Consider the following 18,835-nt stretch of genomic DNA (forward strand, 5'->3'; position numbering starts at 1 on the left):
TTACAGTATATAACAAAGTCATAAACTTGATATTAACCTTCTGAAACTGTTAAAATCTGCGATTAACTTTATACAGCATAGTTAGTCACCATAGTAACTACAGAAAGAACATGATGGCATGAAGTTTAGCAATAGTGGCTCTTCCAGGAGCAATGACCAATAAACATGTAGAGACAGAGCTCAGTGTCACTCACACAAACACTAAACACCATCAGGGTAACATATGTGAAATTAAAATAATGCAGTAAACATTAACTAAACTACATCAAATATAACACAGAACACACCAATGTATGTAACTGGTATTATATAATAAGAAGAAACATATCTATTCCCATCAAATATAATGAAATATGATGAATCATGCAGGGAATTGTGGGAACGCCTGATTTATTGTTTTTACTGTAATTTTAACAATAATTTACTGTGAAAAGTACATGCACTCTCTAGTTAAACATAATGTAATTTTTTTTACCATTAATTATACAAGAAAATCATACTTTTTACATCTAAAAAATGTCATTCTTACAACATTTTATTGTACAAACTACTGTTTTGTCTTTTAAAATATATTTTAAAAAATTACTGTATATTTTACAGTTAATACTCATTAATCAAATATTTTTTTATTTTATTTTTTTTTTACAGTGTGGTTGTAAAAAAGATGAAAAAATATATATAATTGCATTTCCATTTGTAATTTCTGAATTTCAAACTGCCCATTGTTCTGTAAAAGTCTACTTTGAAAGTTGTACATGCTAGAATAGAATTGCATGAAACTGTACACAGAAGAAAAAGGGGCGACGCCGCTGTTTTGATAGGCTGCAGGTATGTTTCACAGAAAGGGGCGGATAGCAGCCCGTACTTTAACTTGAGTTGATGTTTTCAAGCATGACCATTCCTGACGGACAGAGAAAGAATTTGTTTGTGGGAGGGTAGCCACAACCAGTTGCTCTGTCTTTGTGGGCGTTGTATGTGAGGTGCACCTGTCCTGGGAAAAACTTCAGGTAGTTTGCTGAACGAAAGACATCAGAGCGGAATCCTTACTGTGCCATCTTTGCAGACGGGTGTTGGAGAATTTCCGCAACTGTCAAAATGTTCAGGAAAAAGACCGCGAAGAACACCGTGACCATCACTGAGAAAAGGTTGGTGGCAAATGGATACATTGTCATTATTTGCGTTATAAATGTTTCGATGGTTTACTCGAAATGGGCTGGAAAGGGTTGATGATTCCTAAAGCATATGTTTTTACCATATGTAGCCACGTTGCGTATGTTAAACTGTATTTCGAAATATTATGTATATTTGGTAAAGAACAGTTTTGTACTAAATTTCACATTGGTTTCATGCCTGCTTGCCTCAAGGTTCTTGTAGTAAGGGTGTGGCGGAAAGTAAAGGCGCTGTATCAGGTTGGATAACTTTTCTCTTACTGCTCAGATACATTTTGCGTGAGTTGACATCATTTTTCTCTGCATGTGTAAGGGGCTGTTCAGACCGAACGCGTTCTTGCGCTAAAAAAGTTGAGCTCTGCGCAAGGAATAGAACAGAACGCAGGAGTCTCGAGACTCGTTTCTTGACTGTTGCGCGATACGCTGAGAGAGAAAGCAGCGAAATAACGTTTTCGGTGTGAACGGCCCCTAACTAGTTTTGGTGGTCTCGCTTCATATTTAAAGGCACTTTCATGACGTGCCGATGTCAAATTGAATTAGATTTATTATTATTATTATTTTTTTTTGTTCTGGTTTAAGCAGTAAACTTTTTGTCAGGGAGTGTATGCGTTAAATGATGACTGTAAATGGGAAGGCCTCTGTCGGCCCTCATCATTTTGAAATAAACACCTTGATCACCTTCATACTGACATTATAATTCAGGCACACTCCATTTAAAGGAATAGTCCGGGTTCAATACAACTTAAGCATAATTGTCAGCATTTGTGGGATGATGTTGATTACCAAAAAAATTAATTTTGAATCGTCCCTGATTTTCTTTAAAAAAAAAAAGTTTTTCTTTTTAAAAAGGATTTAAAGGCAGTTGCTACTATGAAGCTTACAATTTTATAAAAGCACTTACTTTAATTATTTTGTTAAAACGCTGTAAAGTTGTTTAAACTGTCATTTTTACAGTCATTTTAGGTTTTATTTACATTACATCGTCATGGCAACAAAGTTGTAAAATTGGCTAACTTTACACAGAAAAGGTTAGTAAGTGATTTTATCACACTAAAATACTATATTTTTGAAAAAGTGAGTATTTTAATGTTCAAATCTTGGCCCCCATTTACTTCCATTGTAAGTGCCTAACCTCTATTTTTGCTTGTTTTAAAGAAAAGGAGGGGCAAGTAAAAAATTGATTGTGTGTATGTGTGTTTGTGTTGTTTGTTTGGTTGTTAGTCTCAAGTTCTTAAGTTTGAGCAGAACTGTGGGATGAACAGGATAGAGTTCAGTTCAAAATGTTCAGGCGTTTTTTTAAGGAGTCTGATGGTTGGTGATAGAAGTGACAGAAGTTCAAACAAGCGTAAATTGCTGTTTGTTTGAGACATGAGTCTAGACTTGAACGTTGATCCAGCTGTTACAGAATTTAATACTGGCCAGTATATTGGGCTCTAATAATATTACTAAAAGCAGTACAGAGAAGTTTACCTTTTACTTAAGGAACATGGTTTCAGTTTTGTTGAAATTGCTTCATTGGCTACAGATGTACAGAAAAAAAGATCTTTGCCTAAACACATAGTTTTCTGTTTAGGTCATCTATGAGCATTCCTCAACTTTGGTACACTCAGTGGGTCACTCTGTGTCAAATGTGGCAAGTTTCATGACTTGTCTGCTTTGCTTTTGACAGAAACAAGGCACGGCACACAGAGATATGGGTGGTGTGTTTGCAATGAGCAAAAATGGACACCACCTTAATATAGCACTGTTCATTAAGATGTAGATTTATATTTATTTTGGCAAGACCTCTGGCAGGGAGCAGGGAAACAAGCGAAAAGTGACTCAGAAAAGCAAAAAGACCCTAGACTTAGAGTAATTATCAATATTGTCTGTATCATTCAGGAAATGTTACACACAGGCCAGTCTGCAGCTTTATTGCTTTGATTTTCTGTTTTACTTTCATATTTATTTATTTTTTTATCCTGCCGACAATGTCAATGTTTAGGGAGCATGGGTAGCTCAGCGAGTACTGACACTGGCTACCACCCTTGGAGTCGCGAGTTCGAATCCAGGGCGTGTTGAGTGACTCCAGCCAAGTCTCCTAAGCAACCAAATTGGCCCGGTTGCTAGGGAGGGTAGAGTCACATGGGGTAACCTCCTCGTGGTCGCTATAATGTGGTTCGCTCTTGGTGGGGCGTGTGGTGAGTTGTGCGTGGATGTCGTGGAGAATAGCATGAAGCCTCCACATGCACTATGTCTCTGCGGTAACGTACTCAACAAGCCACGTGATAAGATGCGCGGATTAATGGTCTCAGACGCGGAGGCAGCTGAGATTCGTCCTCCACCACCCGGATTGAGGCGAGTCACTACACCACCACGAGGTCTTAGAGCGCACTGGGAATTGGGCATTCCAAATTGGGGAGAAAAAGGGGAGAAATTTTGTTTTTAATTTCATTACAATCTCTTGTTTTAACAGTTCAGCTCTGATTGTGTGTTATAGTACAGACAAAGGTAAATATTTATAAGTGCCATTAACATGTACTAACTCCATTTTTTCCCCTTTTCCCCCCAATTTGGAATGCCTAATTCCCAGTGCGCTTTTAAGTCTTAAGTCTTTTAAGCCTCAATCTGGGTGGCAGAGGATGAATCCCAGCTGCCTCCACATCTGAGACCATCAACCCATACATCTTACATTTACATTTATGCATTTGACAGACACTTACAGTGCCCTGATTACAGGGACAATCCCCCTGGAGCAACCTGGAGTTAAGTGCCTTCTCAAGGACACTACGGTGGTGGCTGTGGGGTTTGAACCAACAACCTTCCACTTATCAGTTTAGTGCTTTAGTCCACTACACCACCACCACTCCCATCTTATCACGTGGCTTGTTGAGTGTGTTGCCACGGAGACAGCGCGTGTGGAGGCTTCACGCCATCCACCGCGGAATCCGCGCTCAACTCACCACGCGCCCCACTGAGAACGAACCACATTATAGTGACCACGAGGAGGTTACCCAATGTGACTCTACCCACCCTAGCAACCGGGCAAATTTGGTCACTTAGGAGACCTGGCTGGAGTCACTCAGCACGCCCTGGGATTCAAACTAGCGAACTCCAGGGGTGGTAGCCAGCGTCTTTTACCACTGAGCTACCCAGGCCCCATACTACTAACTCCATTATTAATGATTTGTTCTATTGAGTGTTAAAATAAATGACTTAGCCTTGAGGCTAATACAGGCCAGGATGTGCAATTTATTTTTCTCATCAAGTTCAGTCATGTCTGAGTCTGACATAGACTGTAAAACAGCATTTCACTAGAATTCGAAGAATGCTATAAAAACTATCCAAGACAGAAATATGAAAGAGCATAGCTGCATTTTTACTGCATTTACATTCTGTAAATTCTGTGTCAGAAGATGTGGAATGAAAGTGTTTCAACTCTTGTATGTTCTCATCCAATGTGATATATTTTGTGCAAGTCCTGTATCAATTTTCAGAGCATCTTAGTCAAACTTGACACATACTGTGTGTGAACAAGTATAGGAGATGCTCTGTCCAAGATCCAGAGATGTAACATAACAGCCTAATACGTATGCAGCATTAGAGCCTCTATTTTGGCAAAATACCCACTGAATAGTGTTCATTTATATCACTGAGACTATATTAAATGCTCCTTCCAAAAATACAAATTGACCATTTATTTTTGACCTCAGACCACCTGAAGGTGATCTAGCTGCCCTGATTGACAAGTTGCAGAAGAATGCCGATAAGGTGGAGAAGAACATCATTGAGACAGAACAGAATCTCAACAGGGTAAGTACAGCACAAGCTTCTGTGGATTACAAATCAAAGCCAGAAACTCACTCTTGCTGCCTCCTCACCATAAAGCATGTTAATGTTTAAAATGTGCCAAGTTAGGGTTATTTAGGGTGAAATACTGGAAAGCATATTCCAATGGGAAGAAACAATAACTGTTGTTGCATTCCTGTCCTTAACCCACATGTTCTTTTGAGATTGACTTTACTGTTTTTATATTTGGGGTTCCCTGTCAGGGTTTGAAGAATTTGAAGGAAAAATTAGATTTTCATTGTCATTACATCATTGGGGTCCAATCTAATTTTCCCTTCAAATGCTGTAAATATGTTCCTCTGACCTATTCAAAACCCAGTTGGCAGATATTTGTGAAGCTTTAACTCTCTGTTTTATCACAAAATAGGCATGCATTTTTCAGAAATGTGACTGGGATCCATTCTAGTAACATTGTTTCTGCAAAAACACATTATTTAAAAAAAGGCAGGAGTGTAGTGCTGTGTACACCAACCAGAGAATCTTAGCATGTAAAAAAAATCATTGCATTTATTCATATTTTACACCTTGGATCTCTGAGACCCCAAATTTAAGTTGAATCAAAGCGTGTTATCGAGTTGACATTTTGTGTCAGTTCTCATAAGATAAAGAAAAGTCACAAAGTATCAACCTGATACTTCAGTGTTAAGTATATTTTTGAGCTCTTAAAATGAGGGTTAATTGCACCGATTATTGATGTTTCTAGGATATCAGAAAAATCAATGAGGGCAAGCAGCCGCTGTACCAGGAGGACACCAACAAAAGGATCTTGAACTCACTGGAGCTGTTGAATAGTCTGGATGAGGATGCAGCCCAGGCCACCCGTTTGAAGCATCCTCAAGCTGAGATGATTGAGAAGGAGTGAGTACATACCTCATACCCAGATGGAATCTGCAGACTTTTTCGCACTTTCTGAGCTGATTTTGGAGGGTATAGTAAAAGAGTAAAAGGCGTTAAGCAGAGCTTAAAGTATAGTCATGCTGGTAGCCAAAATCATAATTTAAATAGCCTAAATATTTAATAGACACACAAGCAAGGGGCTAAACCAAATTAATTATACCAACATAATTTAACGTTAAATTCCACGCAAGCAGAATTATATGACAAAAACAAAAAATACTGTTATTTGAATAAGATGTTCCTCTGAATATGTGGATGTGGATGGGAATTTTTCTTTTCATTATAACAGTATGAAACAGCTGCGAGTGCGTGTGTTGAAGCTCCGCGAGGAACATGATCGCATTTACAACATCACAAGATCAGAACAGGCTCCCACCGTCAACTGGGGAAAGATGGTCGATGAGAAACTGGTGTGTAACTAATCAGTCCTTTCTCTTGAATCTTTCACTTGAAAATATGCTTAAAAGTGATGACTCATGTACAAATGTGTTCTGATGTAGGCATGTCTGAACAACAAAGGATTCGGACAAGACCTGCCCACCATCGAAAATGATGTGGAAGAGCACAATATTTTCCACAGTGAAGTGGAGGCATTGGCTCCATATATCACTGGAGACAAGGTAAATTTGTTTCTCATGGTTTTAAAATGTAGTGCTGCAAGAACTCAAATATTTGACGCTTTAGAACAGTCATTCAACTGACTGTCAAATGTGTCTCATGTGTGACTCATCTGCTTAACTTGCATAACAGGACAGTTTGGATGGCCAGCGGGCGAGATACAGCAGGCTATTGGTGAGACTTACATTTTCCCTCCTTAATTTGCACCTTAGTTATGCCCAGACAACGTAATCTCATTTGTATTCGTAAATTTACAAAAAAGTTTGGTTCTTTCACGCATACTTTTTAAATGTATGCACAATTTCAAAAACTTACCATTCTTTGAAACCCAAAGGATCTCTAAAATGTACATATGTACTGTAAATACATTTTAGATGCTGTCAACCTTCATATTGTTCATTTCTGCATCTATCCAAATGTACAAAAATATATGTGTAAACGTTACGTACGCATATGCCAACAAATACTAAGTTTAAGTTTTCAGTTCTGACTGAGTAACACTCTTATAGCAGTAATAGTGAAAGATCAGTGGTCATTTGTCAGTTCTTGTTGCACCGTTAAGCACAATATGGATTTTACCCCGAGGGGCTCTGTATTGTGTACCACTACCTGTGAGAGCTCATCAGTCCTCCTTTATCTGTCCATTTTAGGCAAGCTCCAGTGCTCGTCAGAAGAACCTGCTCAGTCTGAGGGACTACATGCAGCGCTGCACCAATGAGCTCTACTGGATGGATCAGCAAGCTGATGAACGGATCACATATGACTGGAGTGATAACAACCTGGACTACCCAGCCCGAAAGAGGCAGTACGAGGTAAAATTCAGGACTGAACATCTATTTAATGATAGGTTATACACATAAATAAGATGTAATTCTAGATGGCAGTAAGACTGCGACAGATTACATGCACTGTCTTTTACAACTTGTATTTTCAAATATGCTTTCATGATTCAAGTTTCCCACAAATTACATGTTTATATTACTACAATATAACTACTAACTTTTTGACATGAAATACTTGTTGATTTTATTGGAAGTTGCCGACCGTGTTGCGACTAAACTCCTAAACTCCATATAATAATATTTTAGACAGCATTTTGCTAATTGTTTAATTATTTTTTGTGACCACATCAATTGAGAGACTACCGGAACATGGAATATTTGTACTTTTAAAAATTAAAGCTGAAGGGCCCTATTAAATCTGTTTTATTTTTTTCCAAATTCCATGTTTTCATGATTTTTATTTGATTAATTATGCACTCATACATTCATTTGTGCCAGATATATCAAATTAAGTGACATTCAGTGGTTTATTGTTAATTCTGTTTTTATGACTGGATTCCGTGATTTCCTCCGCATTTTCCGCATCTCAGAAATCACAGGGCCCTAGAAGTGTGTAATTTCTGGGCCACTAGTGCCACCAAATGGAATTGCAAAAATATGTATCATTTTTAAACAGCCTTCCGAATACACCCCAGTCTGCAATCTGGGTGGCGGAGGATGAATCCCAGCTGCCTCCACGTCTCAGACCATCAACCCATGCATCTTATCACGTGGCTTGTTGAGCGCGTTGCCACGGAGACATAGCGCGTGTGGAGGCTTCACGCCACCCACCGCGGCATTCACGCTCAACTCACCACGCGCCCCACCGAGAACGAACCACATTATAGCGACCACGAGGAGTTTACCCCATGTGACTCTACCCTCACTAGCAACCGTGCCAATTTGGTTGCTTAGGAGACCTGGCTGGAGTCACTCGGCACGCCCTGGATTCGAACTAGCGAACTCCAGGTGTGGTAGCCAGCGTATTTTACCACTGCTCCCACTATCCATTATTTGTAACATGCTGCTTTGTATTTGACAACAGAACTTCATCAGCAAGTGTCTGGAGTCAAAGGAGAAAACCATCACCCAGCTGAATGAAGATGGAGAGGAACTTGTTGAGCAGAACCACCCAGGAAAAAATGTCATTGGGGTATTACTACAAGCCATTTGCTATAAAACATTAAACATCACTGTAACGACAAGAAGCGAGTGCGGTAAAATGATAAAGAAAGAGTATTGAAAAATGTTTATTATTCCATATAACCAAGGACTGATAACTAGTTTATAGTATAAATGCTGAATTCTACAAGTGCAAAGTACAGGTGCATCCCATCTACTCCATCCTAATTTGATGTCTGTGGCATACGCATATTTGCTTTGTCTTAAACAAATCTTAATTTTAAGGCACACATGGATGCTGTCCATGCAGATTGGAAGGAATATCTCAACTTGCTCATTTGTGAGGAGAACCACCTCAAGAACATGGATGACTATCACAAAGTCAGTTTGCCATAATACTGTACATGTTATAAACACAGAAAAACATATACTGTTCTATACTCTCTCATGTCTGCTTTCAGTCTTGTTAATTTGTGCTTTTTTTATTGTTTTAGTTCCACAAGGATGCAAGAGACACAAACGATTTGCTGAAGCGCATTGAGACCGAGATCCACCAGAAGTATAATCCTGAGTTTAAAGACATGTACCAGATGGAGGGCCTGATTGCTGACTTGGATGTAAATTTATTGTTATATTTTTGTGCCAATTGCATTTCTCACATACTCTAGAATTTTCAAGCCATTGGTTCATGTTGTATGTTAAAGGTAAAGTGTGTAATATGGTAATGGTAAAATACTTTCTCTTATCTCAATTTAAGACGCAGAGACAATTATCTGTTAGATGTTCATAGTTTGATTCCCCCAAAAGTGTTAAAACTGTGGTGGTATCAAAACATTGCTCTGCTTGAGCATCCTGACCAGCCCGACAGCAACATTCTCTCAACAAACAGAGCGCAACAGTCAGGTTCTGGAAGTTAAAATCTCATAAATTTTTTCCATAGACTAATTGATTTTCAATGATAACTTATAACCCTTTAAAGACAGACCTACCATGAGCTCAGAGGTTGTACATCGATGGTATATGCTTCCGTTGAATCCATTAGTCTGCATTATTTCAAATTCATTATTTAAAAATCGTGTTTTTAATGGAATTCCTGGTGAACAACTACATTGCCCGTGGTCCAGCAGAGAGATCTTCACCATTCAGAGAACTGCAGCCAAGAAAGCCCGCCAAACAAGCATGGAAGTGACCGCCCACTTCCATGATGCTGTAAATGACATAATCGAGTCTGTTTGCCTTCACCCTTAAACTACTTATTTATTTGTATATATCGGAATATTTTGCAATAAACTTAAAATATATTGTTTCTTTACTTTATAATCAACAAAGTAAAATCAGTAGTTGTATATGTTTCCATCGCTTTATATTTGATTACGTCAATCACAATGCTTTATGGGATTGTATTTCATGCCCTCTTGAAAAGTACACAGTCTTCTACCTTTGACTTTTTGTCTGATTTTCAAATACGTTTGTGCCTCAAAACAAAGTTTGTGATGTTGTGATTCACCTCGGAGCTGGTTGGTTTGGTTCATGGCTTAGAGCTCTTTTATGAAGGATTTTATGAAAGGTCTATTGAAGATATGAATAGGAAAAATACTTCTGGAACCCAGGTGGCTGAAAAAGTGGGCTGGCACTGTTGCACTCAATGGCGTGAGTTTGGGACGTGACTATCTGTTTTTTCAACCAATGGAAGATGGGGATTTTCGGAAAACCAGGCATTATTTTTGCTTTTGGAGACACTAGTGGTGCAGAAATGACACACTTCTCTTTCAAATGACACTTCTATACATTCAATATCTGATGTTTGTGCTTGTATCGACAGGATCAGGCAAAGGCCATGGGTCATTATGACGAACGTCTGAAAGCTCTTCAGAAGCGCAGCCTGCAGGTGCTACCTCTAAAGTACCGCAGGGAGACTCCTCAGAAACTGCTCTCTATCGAGGCTCTGTGTGAATATGAGACTAACGAGGTACAGTGTCTGAGCTTCTCTCTCACTCTATACATGCGGTTTAGAGCTCCTCTAATTTCATTCAGTGAAACATCAGCTATTATCATGAGTAAGCACAGAGAACTGTGTCTTTGCTTGGGTTTTGGATTCCCCCACGTAATGTATTTAAATCCATTAGACGGCCTTCACTCAAATGATTCATCTCGTTTAAACCTCCAGAGACATGTGCAGAGGATTTTGTTCAGATTTCAATATCAAGTTGAAACAGGGGCTTACTTTACTTGTTTTGAATGATACAGGGTTCAATTTTGCGAGGAGAGAGGTACACTCTGCTTAAGAACAATGGGCCCAAATGGGATGTGAAGGATGGAAATGGCCGCACCTTGAGCGTTCCAGGAGTGTGCTTTATAATTCCACCCACCGACCCTGAGGCTGTGTCCATCACTGAAAAGTGAGTATTCTATATCCTGGGTTCCCACAGTCATGGAAAACTTATCAGGGAAATATTATAAAAATGTTGGCCTCGAAAAGCTTTAAAATTAATGGAAAAGTACATCTTAATTTTCTTCATCAATATTTCATCAACAAGAAATTGGTGTTTGATAGTGCAATTGTCTATAAAATAATCCAAAAAAATCCTTATCCAATAATTACAAATGAGTTAAATAATCATGCAAATTAATTGGTCAAAAGGAGAATCTGTTCGACCAGTAAAAATTTGTCAGTTATGTCTAATATGAAAGCGTTTCCACATTGTTTTGCAGTCTGATTAACCAGCACAAAAGCATCAAACAAAAGGTGGCCAGCAGCAGATCTGCATTACAGGCTCGACTGGCGGACCTGAGGAAGGAGAGTACAGGTGGTCAAGGTTAGTGTTTTGCATTGTAGGACTGAGAGCTCTACAACATGTGACACTGTTAAAGAGACTAACTTGATGGTATTTGATGTCTTACTGACCAATCACAGATAAACAAGAGCAGCAATGCCGTCAGCTGATGGCAGGACTGGATAAAGTGATTGGTGATCTGGATAAGCAGGAGAAGGCCATTTACACTCGAGTGCGCCCCCCACTGGAGCAAACACGTCCTGTACAGGACAGTGCTGACAGGCTACAAGACATGAAGGTACAAAATTTGCCATGGGTGTTGTTTTATATATTTTTATTTTATTTAAAGTCAGGGTAGATATGTCAGTTATTTTAATGAATCTAACCTGTTTTTTGTTTTTTTTTACTTTCTCCCCTTTTCCCCCCAATTTGGAATGCCCAATTCCCAATGTGCTCTAAGTCCTCGTGGTGGCGTAGTGACTCGCCTCAATCCGGGTGGCGGAGGACGAATCTCAGTTGCCTCCGTGTCTGAGACCGTAAATCCGCGCATCTTATCACGTGGGTTGTTGAGCGCATTACCACAGAGATGTAGCGCATGTTGAGGCCCACATTATTCTCCGTGGCATCCATGCACAACTCACAACGCGCTCCACCGAGAGCGAGAAGCACACATTATAGTGACCACGAGGAGGTTACCCCATGTGAATCTACCCTCCCTAACAACAGGGCCAATTTGGTTGCTTAGGAGACATGGCTGGAGTCACTCAGCATGCCCTGGATTCGAACTCGCGACTCCAGGGGTGGTAGTCAGCGTCAGTACTCCTTGAGCTACCCAGACTCCCCATGAATCTAACCTTTAAATGTTGTGCATTACTTCAGATTCTGTATCAAACAACGTTGTGTCCCCCAAAGGGTTATAACAGTATGTTTATACTGTGGTAAAAGCATGAGGAGACTTAGTCCAGTATTTTATTTGCAGGATATTGCTTCTGCTGTTCGTAAGATAGAGCCAGAAAAGTCTGCAAAAGTGCAGGAGGCTGAAACTTTCCTCAGATCCACTCCTAAATGCACAAGTGCACCACAGCTCTACACTAAGCTGGATGAGACTAACAAAAAATACAACAAAGTTGACTTGCTGCTGAAGTGTGCAGATGACAAGTATGTATAATTCCCTCTTGTACTGTACATATTAAGGAATAAAGTCATGCTAATTGAGAATCTGAGGCTAAAAACTGTCTTTTTGTAGACTGCAGAATTCCAATCGCCTGGAGAACTCTTTGCAGAATGGCAAAGCTCTACTGTCCACCTATGAAAACAAACTGGCAAGAGAGGAGGTTGCCCCATCTGACCTCAGCTCACTGGAGAAGACTCAGCGCGAGTTGGCGGTAAGATTTGTAATCCCTACCACTATTTTTAAGCTTCCTTATGCACTTGTGGCTCATGCATTCTTCTCTACAGGACATTGCATCTGAACTGAGGGCAAAAAGATCTACTGTCACAGAGACAGAGCAGAACCTGAGAGCTACCAAGGCTAGCTGTGACAATATGGCCACCAAAGTGCAAGAACACTGCCCTGATATGGAGAGGCAAGAGGCAGATGTTCAGAAACTCAATAAACGCTATGACAATCTCAACAGACAGATTGATGCAAGGTGAGTTAATATATTGATTCTATGTTATTTTAAATGGAGCCTATGTTATTTTAAATGGGAGTTACTTATATGCTGTATATATTCTTATAAACAGTAAATACTGTATATATAAGAATTCCACAGATTTCTTTTTTAGAATACTGCTTTGATTGCATTATTTTTATTTTTTCTCCCCTTTTCTCCCCAATTTGGAATGCCCAATTCCCAATGTGCTGTAAATCCTCATGGTGGTGTAGTGACTCGCCTCAATCTGGGTGGCGGAAGACGAATCTCAGTTGCCTCCGTCTCTGAGACCGTCAATCCGCGCATCTTATCACGTGGCTTGTTGAGCGCGTTACCGTGGAGACGTAGCACGTGTGGAGGCTTCATGCTATTCTCTGCGGCATCCACACACAACCGAGAGCGAGAACCACACATTATAGCGACCACGAGGAGGTTACCCCATGTGATTATCCCCTCCCTAGCAACTGGGCCAATTTGGTTGCTTTGGTTTCACTCAGCACACCCTGGATTCGAAATCGCGACTCCAGGAGTGGTAGTCAGCGTCTTTACTCGCTGAGTTACCCAGGCCCCCATTTTGATTGCATTTTTTAAATTAAAGCTAAATAATACTCACTGAACAGTGCTTTTTTTATCATTAATCTTAATTTTATATACTAATGCATTCTTATTGTTTCTATAGATTAAGTCCTAATAAGAGTGTACACAATTAGTTAAATCACAGATTTAACTTTTAATTATTTAATATGTTTTGATTTTACAGATCACAAAGTCTGCAAAGAGCCAAAGTGGCCTATGCCAACTACCATAATGACTATGACAACCTCAACAGCTGGCTTTCACGAATACCAAACTATGAGCCACGCGAAACTGACAATATCAAACAGATTGAAGCAAAACTGAAAAATCAAAGAGTAAGTCTTTAGCCATTTTTATGATTGCAATCATAACAGTTGCATTATAGTCAAATTATAGGCTATTATTTATTTACCAAAACCATATTTTAAATGTACAGAATCTGCTTTCCGACATTGCAAGAAAGGAGTCAGACCTGAACAACATTTCAAGAAATGCTCAGCTTTATCAGCAAGCAGTCAAGGTATGAAAACCAGAGTGTATTACACTGAGCACTGCTAAAAAATCCAGTATTGCTGGTCACCAGCTTAAGTTGTGTTTTGTGTGCTGGTCCCCTAGCATGGCATGCTGGTGACCCTACCAAGCTTTTTAATGAGCTAAACCAGCTTCACCTGAAAGACCATGCTGGTCTTCCAAAGCATGGTTATGCTGGTCCACCAGCTAGACCAGCACCAAACAAGCACTAACCAGCATAAACCAATTGCATGCTGGTTAAGCTGTATATTTTAGCAGGGAGTGCATTACCCAGCAATCTTGTTTATGCAAAACCATGTGAACTCTTTTGTGTCACTGCTTTCAGGACTATGAAAATGAAGCTGAGCGGTTTAAATGCATACTTGACCTTGAAGATGGCTTGGTTCCCCAGACATACAAAAGGAGCAGACTACAATCTCCTGCTTTGAGAGTGAAAGGAGAGGTGATTTGTTTCTTTTTGTGTTACAAAAGTATACTGTAACCTAGATCAAGTCATTTTTATTTTATATATTTTTTTAATAAGAGTACATAATGATTGTTGAAACGTTGTTGTATTCAAAAGGAATCTGCTATTGAGGCCAAATTCTCTGAAGTAAATGCTGTGAACAAGCAGAGGCTACAGAACCTAGAGTTTGCTCAAAGTCTTCTTAATCAGGTAAGCAAACTATCAAGTGCCAAGCATACCAATAACCATGTACTTTGGCATAAACATTTCCTCTTTGTTCATTGACTAACTCACTATTTAAAAAAAAAAAATCATAGCAACCAGAGGTCACAGAAATCAGAGAAGACGTCAAGACTGTGAGATCATCAGCCCCCGGAGAAGAGCCCTGGAGAATAAAAAAACAGATTCAGGAAGAAATCCAACGGAGAGAACAAATGGAAAGGGAAATTCAGACCATCCAGAGTGATATATATATATTAGAGGGCCAAAAACCACAGGATACAATTGTAAAGAAAGAGGTAATCAAGAAGGTGGCTGACCCTCAACTGGAGGAAGAATTTCACAAAGTCCAGCAGAAGCTCTCAGACGAACGCAGAAACACTCGTGTCCTTGAGAGTGAACTTGACACCCTCCGCGTTAAGCTACATGGGATTGAGACCGAAATGAAAGAGGGAGCTCAGCAGTATACAGTCAAAGAGGTGCTCCGCATTGAGAGAGACAGGGGGCAGGAGGAAGAACTCAGGAAACTAAAAGAAGAGCTAGAGGAACTCAGGCGGCAGAAAATAGTCAGAGAAAATGAAATCATTCAGATTCAGAAACAAGTGACTATACTTGCAGAGGAGAAAAGCAAGGAACAGGAGATCATCACTGAGGAGGAAGTCATTAAGGTTCAAAATGACCCTCAACTTGAGAGCGAGTATAGAATATTGCTTGAGAGAAAGCAAAAAGAAATAGACAGCCGAACACAACTTGAAGACGAGCTTCGGTTCCTGCAGGAGAAACTGAGGCGTCTTGAAAAGGAAAAGGCAATGGCTGAGGAGAAAATCACCATCAAAGAGGTTTTGAAAGTCGAGAAAGATATCGCATTGGAGAGAGAGGTAGAGAACCTGAGGAGACAATATGAAGATGAAAAATCCAAGCGCAGTGCTTCTCTGAGAGAGAAAACAGACCTCCAACGCAAAATTACTAGCATGGAGGAAGAGAGGTCAAAGGTCATCATTCAAGAGAAAGTGCGTGAGATTGTGCGACCTGATCCTAAGGCAGAGACAGAGGTGGCAAATCTTAGACTTGAACTTGTTGAGCAGCAGAGAAGGTGCAGAGATTCAGAGCTCCAGTTGAGGTCCCTACAGGAAGAATTAACAATGCTGAGAAACAGAGGCCCACAAATTGAATACAAAGAAATTATCAAAGAGGTCATCAAATACAAGACTGACCCAGAAACAGAAAGAGAACTGGAGAAACTCAGGAATGAAATTGTGGACAAAACCCACCTAATAGAGAAAACAGAGACTGAGATCCTCCAACTCAAAGAGGAGATTCAGACATGGAAAGACACCAAGCCTCAGATTCAGACCAAAGAGGTGGTAAACGAGATCCTGCAATACCGAGAAGATCCTAAAACCAAGGAGGAGATTGAGACTCTCAAGCGGAAACTGGCTGAGGAGCAGAGGAAACGCTTGGACCTGGAAAGAGAAAGGGCTTTCAATGAAGAAAGAATCAGGCTTAAAAAGATGGACTTATCACAGGTGAGGGAAAAGATTGTCCAGCAAGAGGTAGTGAAGGTGGAGGAGGATCCAGTCTTGAGGTCTGAATGCGAGACCTTCACTCAAAATATCAACAATGAGCAGAAACAAAGGGAAATCTTGAAGGAAGATCTGGTCAGGCTGCAACGTCAAAAGGCTGACCTGGACCTTCAGATCGAGGAACTGGAACGTGAGCGCAGAGACCGCAGAGATGCTGAGCTTGAAATTCAGAGGTTGAGAGTCCGGCTTAATGAATTAGAGATCAGAGACAAGGAAAACAGAGAAAAGGTTACCGTAAAGCAAAAGGTTGTACTACAGCAGGATCCTCAGCAAGAAAAAGAGCACTCTATCTTGCGTCTCCAGGTTGAAGAGGAGAGACACAAACGTATGCTCTTAGAGAAGGAGTACAATGCCTTGTTGCAGCAGAAAGACACTCTTGAGAGAATGGAAGTTCGTGAAAAGGTTGTGCGAACTGAAACAGTTCAAGTCGAGCGAGATCCAGAGGCAGAGATCGAGATTGACAGGCTAAAGAGAAGTCTTGAGGAAGAGACAAGGCGACGACGTGAGTTGGATCAAGAGCTTATCACTGTAAACTCAAGGATTTCTGAGATGGAGTTCACAAATGCAAAATCATCCAAAGAACTTGACTACATTCGTGATGAAAGCAACAGGTTACAGCAGGAGAACCAGAGACTACAGAACGAGATAAGGAAGCTTCAAGCTGAAATCGAGATCACAACAAAAGAAACCAGAACCATCACAGAGTCTGCTCCAGTGGAGAACAGCAGGAACATGGAACTTCGACTGGAATCCTTGCAAAGAGAACTGTCTGACCTTAGACGTGTCAGAATTGAGAAGGAAGAAGAAATTGAGAAGCTACAAAAGAGTCTGTCTGCAATGAGGGTCAAAAGAGAGCAAAGAGAAAGTCACCTCCGTCGTTCAATTGTTGTCATTGATCCAGACACCGGGAAGGAGATGAGGCCTGAGGAGGCTTACAAGCTTGGTCTCATCGAGTGGAAAATGTTTGTAAACCTTCAGAGTCAGGAATGCGACTGGGAAGAGATCACTGTCAAGGGTCCCAATGGCGAATCATCTGTTCTTCATGACAGAAAATCAGGAAAGAGGTTTGCCATTGATGATGCTCTGAAGGCCGGAAACATCACAAACCGCCAGCTGCAGCAATATCAGAACAAAGAAATCAGTATCCAGGAGTTTGGTGTCATGCTGTCTGCCACAGGCAAATAAATCCACTAATCAGAAAACATTACACATAACCGTTTGTGTTCCCAGATTGCAGCTGAAATTTCATTTTGTATTCTCTTCTTCAGTGTATTTATTTACATATGTATTCTTATATCAATGGAAGATGGTATTCCTTTGGTTATGGTGCTTAAAGTGTTCAATTGAAGGTTAGCAAGAGCCATTTTGAGCATGTTTTACTCAATTTTTTTCCTCTAATCTGATCTGATATATTCAGTGTGTGCCTTAATGAAAAAGTTACAGTCCTATCTGTTTCTTTTTATTATTTTTCACTTGATGAATCAGATGAATCAATTCTACTTTCATGTTTGATTTGAGATTAAAAAATACAATGTGGATAAGCCTGAGTACTGCGTGTTATTTTCCTTCAACTTATGGCAATATGAGCTCCTTTCCAGCCCGTGAATTTACAATACCAATAAATATCCAAATACATTTTTACATTTTGATCTATAAAGATAAAAATATATATATGCATAATGTTTAATAAACAATTACATTTATACTTATATTTATAGGTGTCAGGAAATAATACAAATTTAGAGTTTATCAAAAAAAAATCTTTTGCAGCTGAAAGCAGTAGGGTCAGAAATTAACCAGAGTTTAGGCAAAAATGGCAGATCATTCAAATGTGGGGGCGATTTTCATTTCCTCAGTATTTTAAAGAGTTATCTTGTAGCTGTTTAAGGAAACATCTTTGAACACTTGAAACATTTAATATCTACTGCGGCATTAAAATCTGATAAAACAGTATAAAGAGCAGTATACTCAACTATAGGGACAAACCTTCAAAGTTCAGGTGCAGTTGTAATTTCATATAAGGTGTCTTCATATAAAGCAAAAATAATTCACACACACACACACAAAAACGTGCAGGATTTTCTTAAATTAGAATAACACAGACAATGCATTATACTTTTCAATTATTTAGTCTAATACTGTATAATAAGAGTACTTCACTAAATCTTATAACAAATCTTATGTTAGACACTATTTACAAGTTCAACAATTCATACCGTATTGCAAATTTAGCACATATTTCTCTCTGAGCTGTTTCATGGAATTTTTATTCTTAAATCTTTTTTTTTTTTTTTAATGTTTTGGTAACACTTTACAATAAGGTTCCATTTCTTAACATTGGTTCACAACATGAACTGACAATGAACAATACCTTCACAGCATTTATTAATTAAATGTTAATTTCAACATATACTGCACTAATACATTTTTTAAATCAAAAGTTCTATTGTATATGTTAACATTAGTTAATGCAATTTGAACTAATATGAACTAACAATGAACAATTGTATTTTTATTGACAAACATTAAAGGAATATTCTGGGTTCAATACAAGTTAAGCTCAATCGACAGTATTTGTAGCATAATGTTGATTACCA

General features: G+C 39.4%; 1 protein-coding gene across 1 annotated transcript; it reads left to right on the forward strand.

Moving 5' to 3' along the window:
* Nucleotides 1-900: 900 nt before the first annotated feature.
* On the forward strand, nucleotides 901-17,776 carry LOC127450809 (periplakin-like). The gene is made up of 22 exons (XM_051715177.1): nucleotides 901-1,145; nucleotides 4,862-4,961; nucleotides 5,701-5,855; nucleotides 6,184-6,304; nucleotides 6,395-6,514; nucleotides 6,645-6,686; nucleotides 7,163-7,324; nucleotides 8,379-8,486; nucleotides 8,741-8,836; nucleotides 8,950-9,072; nucleotides 10,278-10,424; nucleotides 10,703-10,854; nucleotides 11,168-11,271; nucleotides 11,370-11,527; nucleotides 12,209-12,387; nucleotides 12,476-12,614; nucleotides 12,688-12,881; nucleotides 13,645-13,795; nucleotides 13,897-13,980; nucleotides 14,317-14,433; nucleotides 14,554-14,646; nucleotides 14,754-17,776. Exons 1-22 carry the CDS (start codon nucleotides 1,096-1,098, stop codon nucleotides 17,421-17,423), a joined length of 5,265 nt encoding a protein of 1,754 aa, XP_051571137.1. The 5' UTR covers nucleotides 901-1,095; the 3' UTR covers nucleotides 17,424-17,776.
* Nucleotides 17,777-18,835: the final 1,059 nt, after the last annotated feature.

The sequence above is a fragment of the Myxocyprinus asiaticus genome, chromosome 13 (genome assembly GCF_019703515.2).
Source record: "Myxocyprinus asiaticus isolate MX2 ecotype Aquarium Trade chromosome 13, UBuf_Myxa_2, whole genome shotgun sequence".
Lineage (NCBI taxonomy): Eukaryota > Metazoa > Chordata > Actinopteri > Cypriniformes > Catostomidae > Myxocyprinus > Myxocyprinus asiaticus.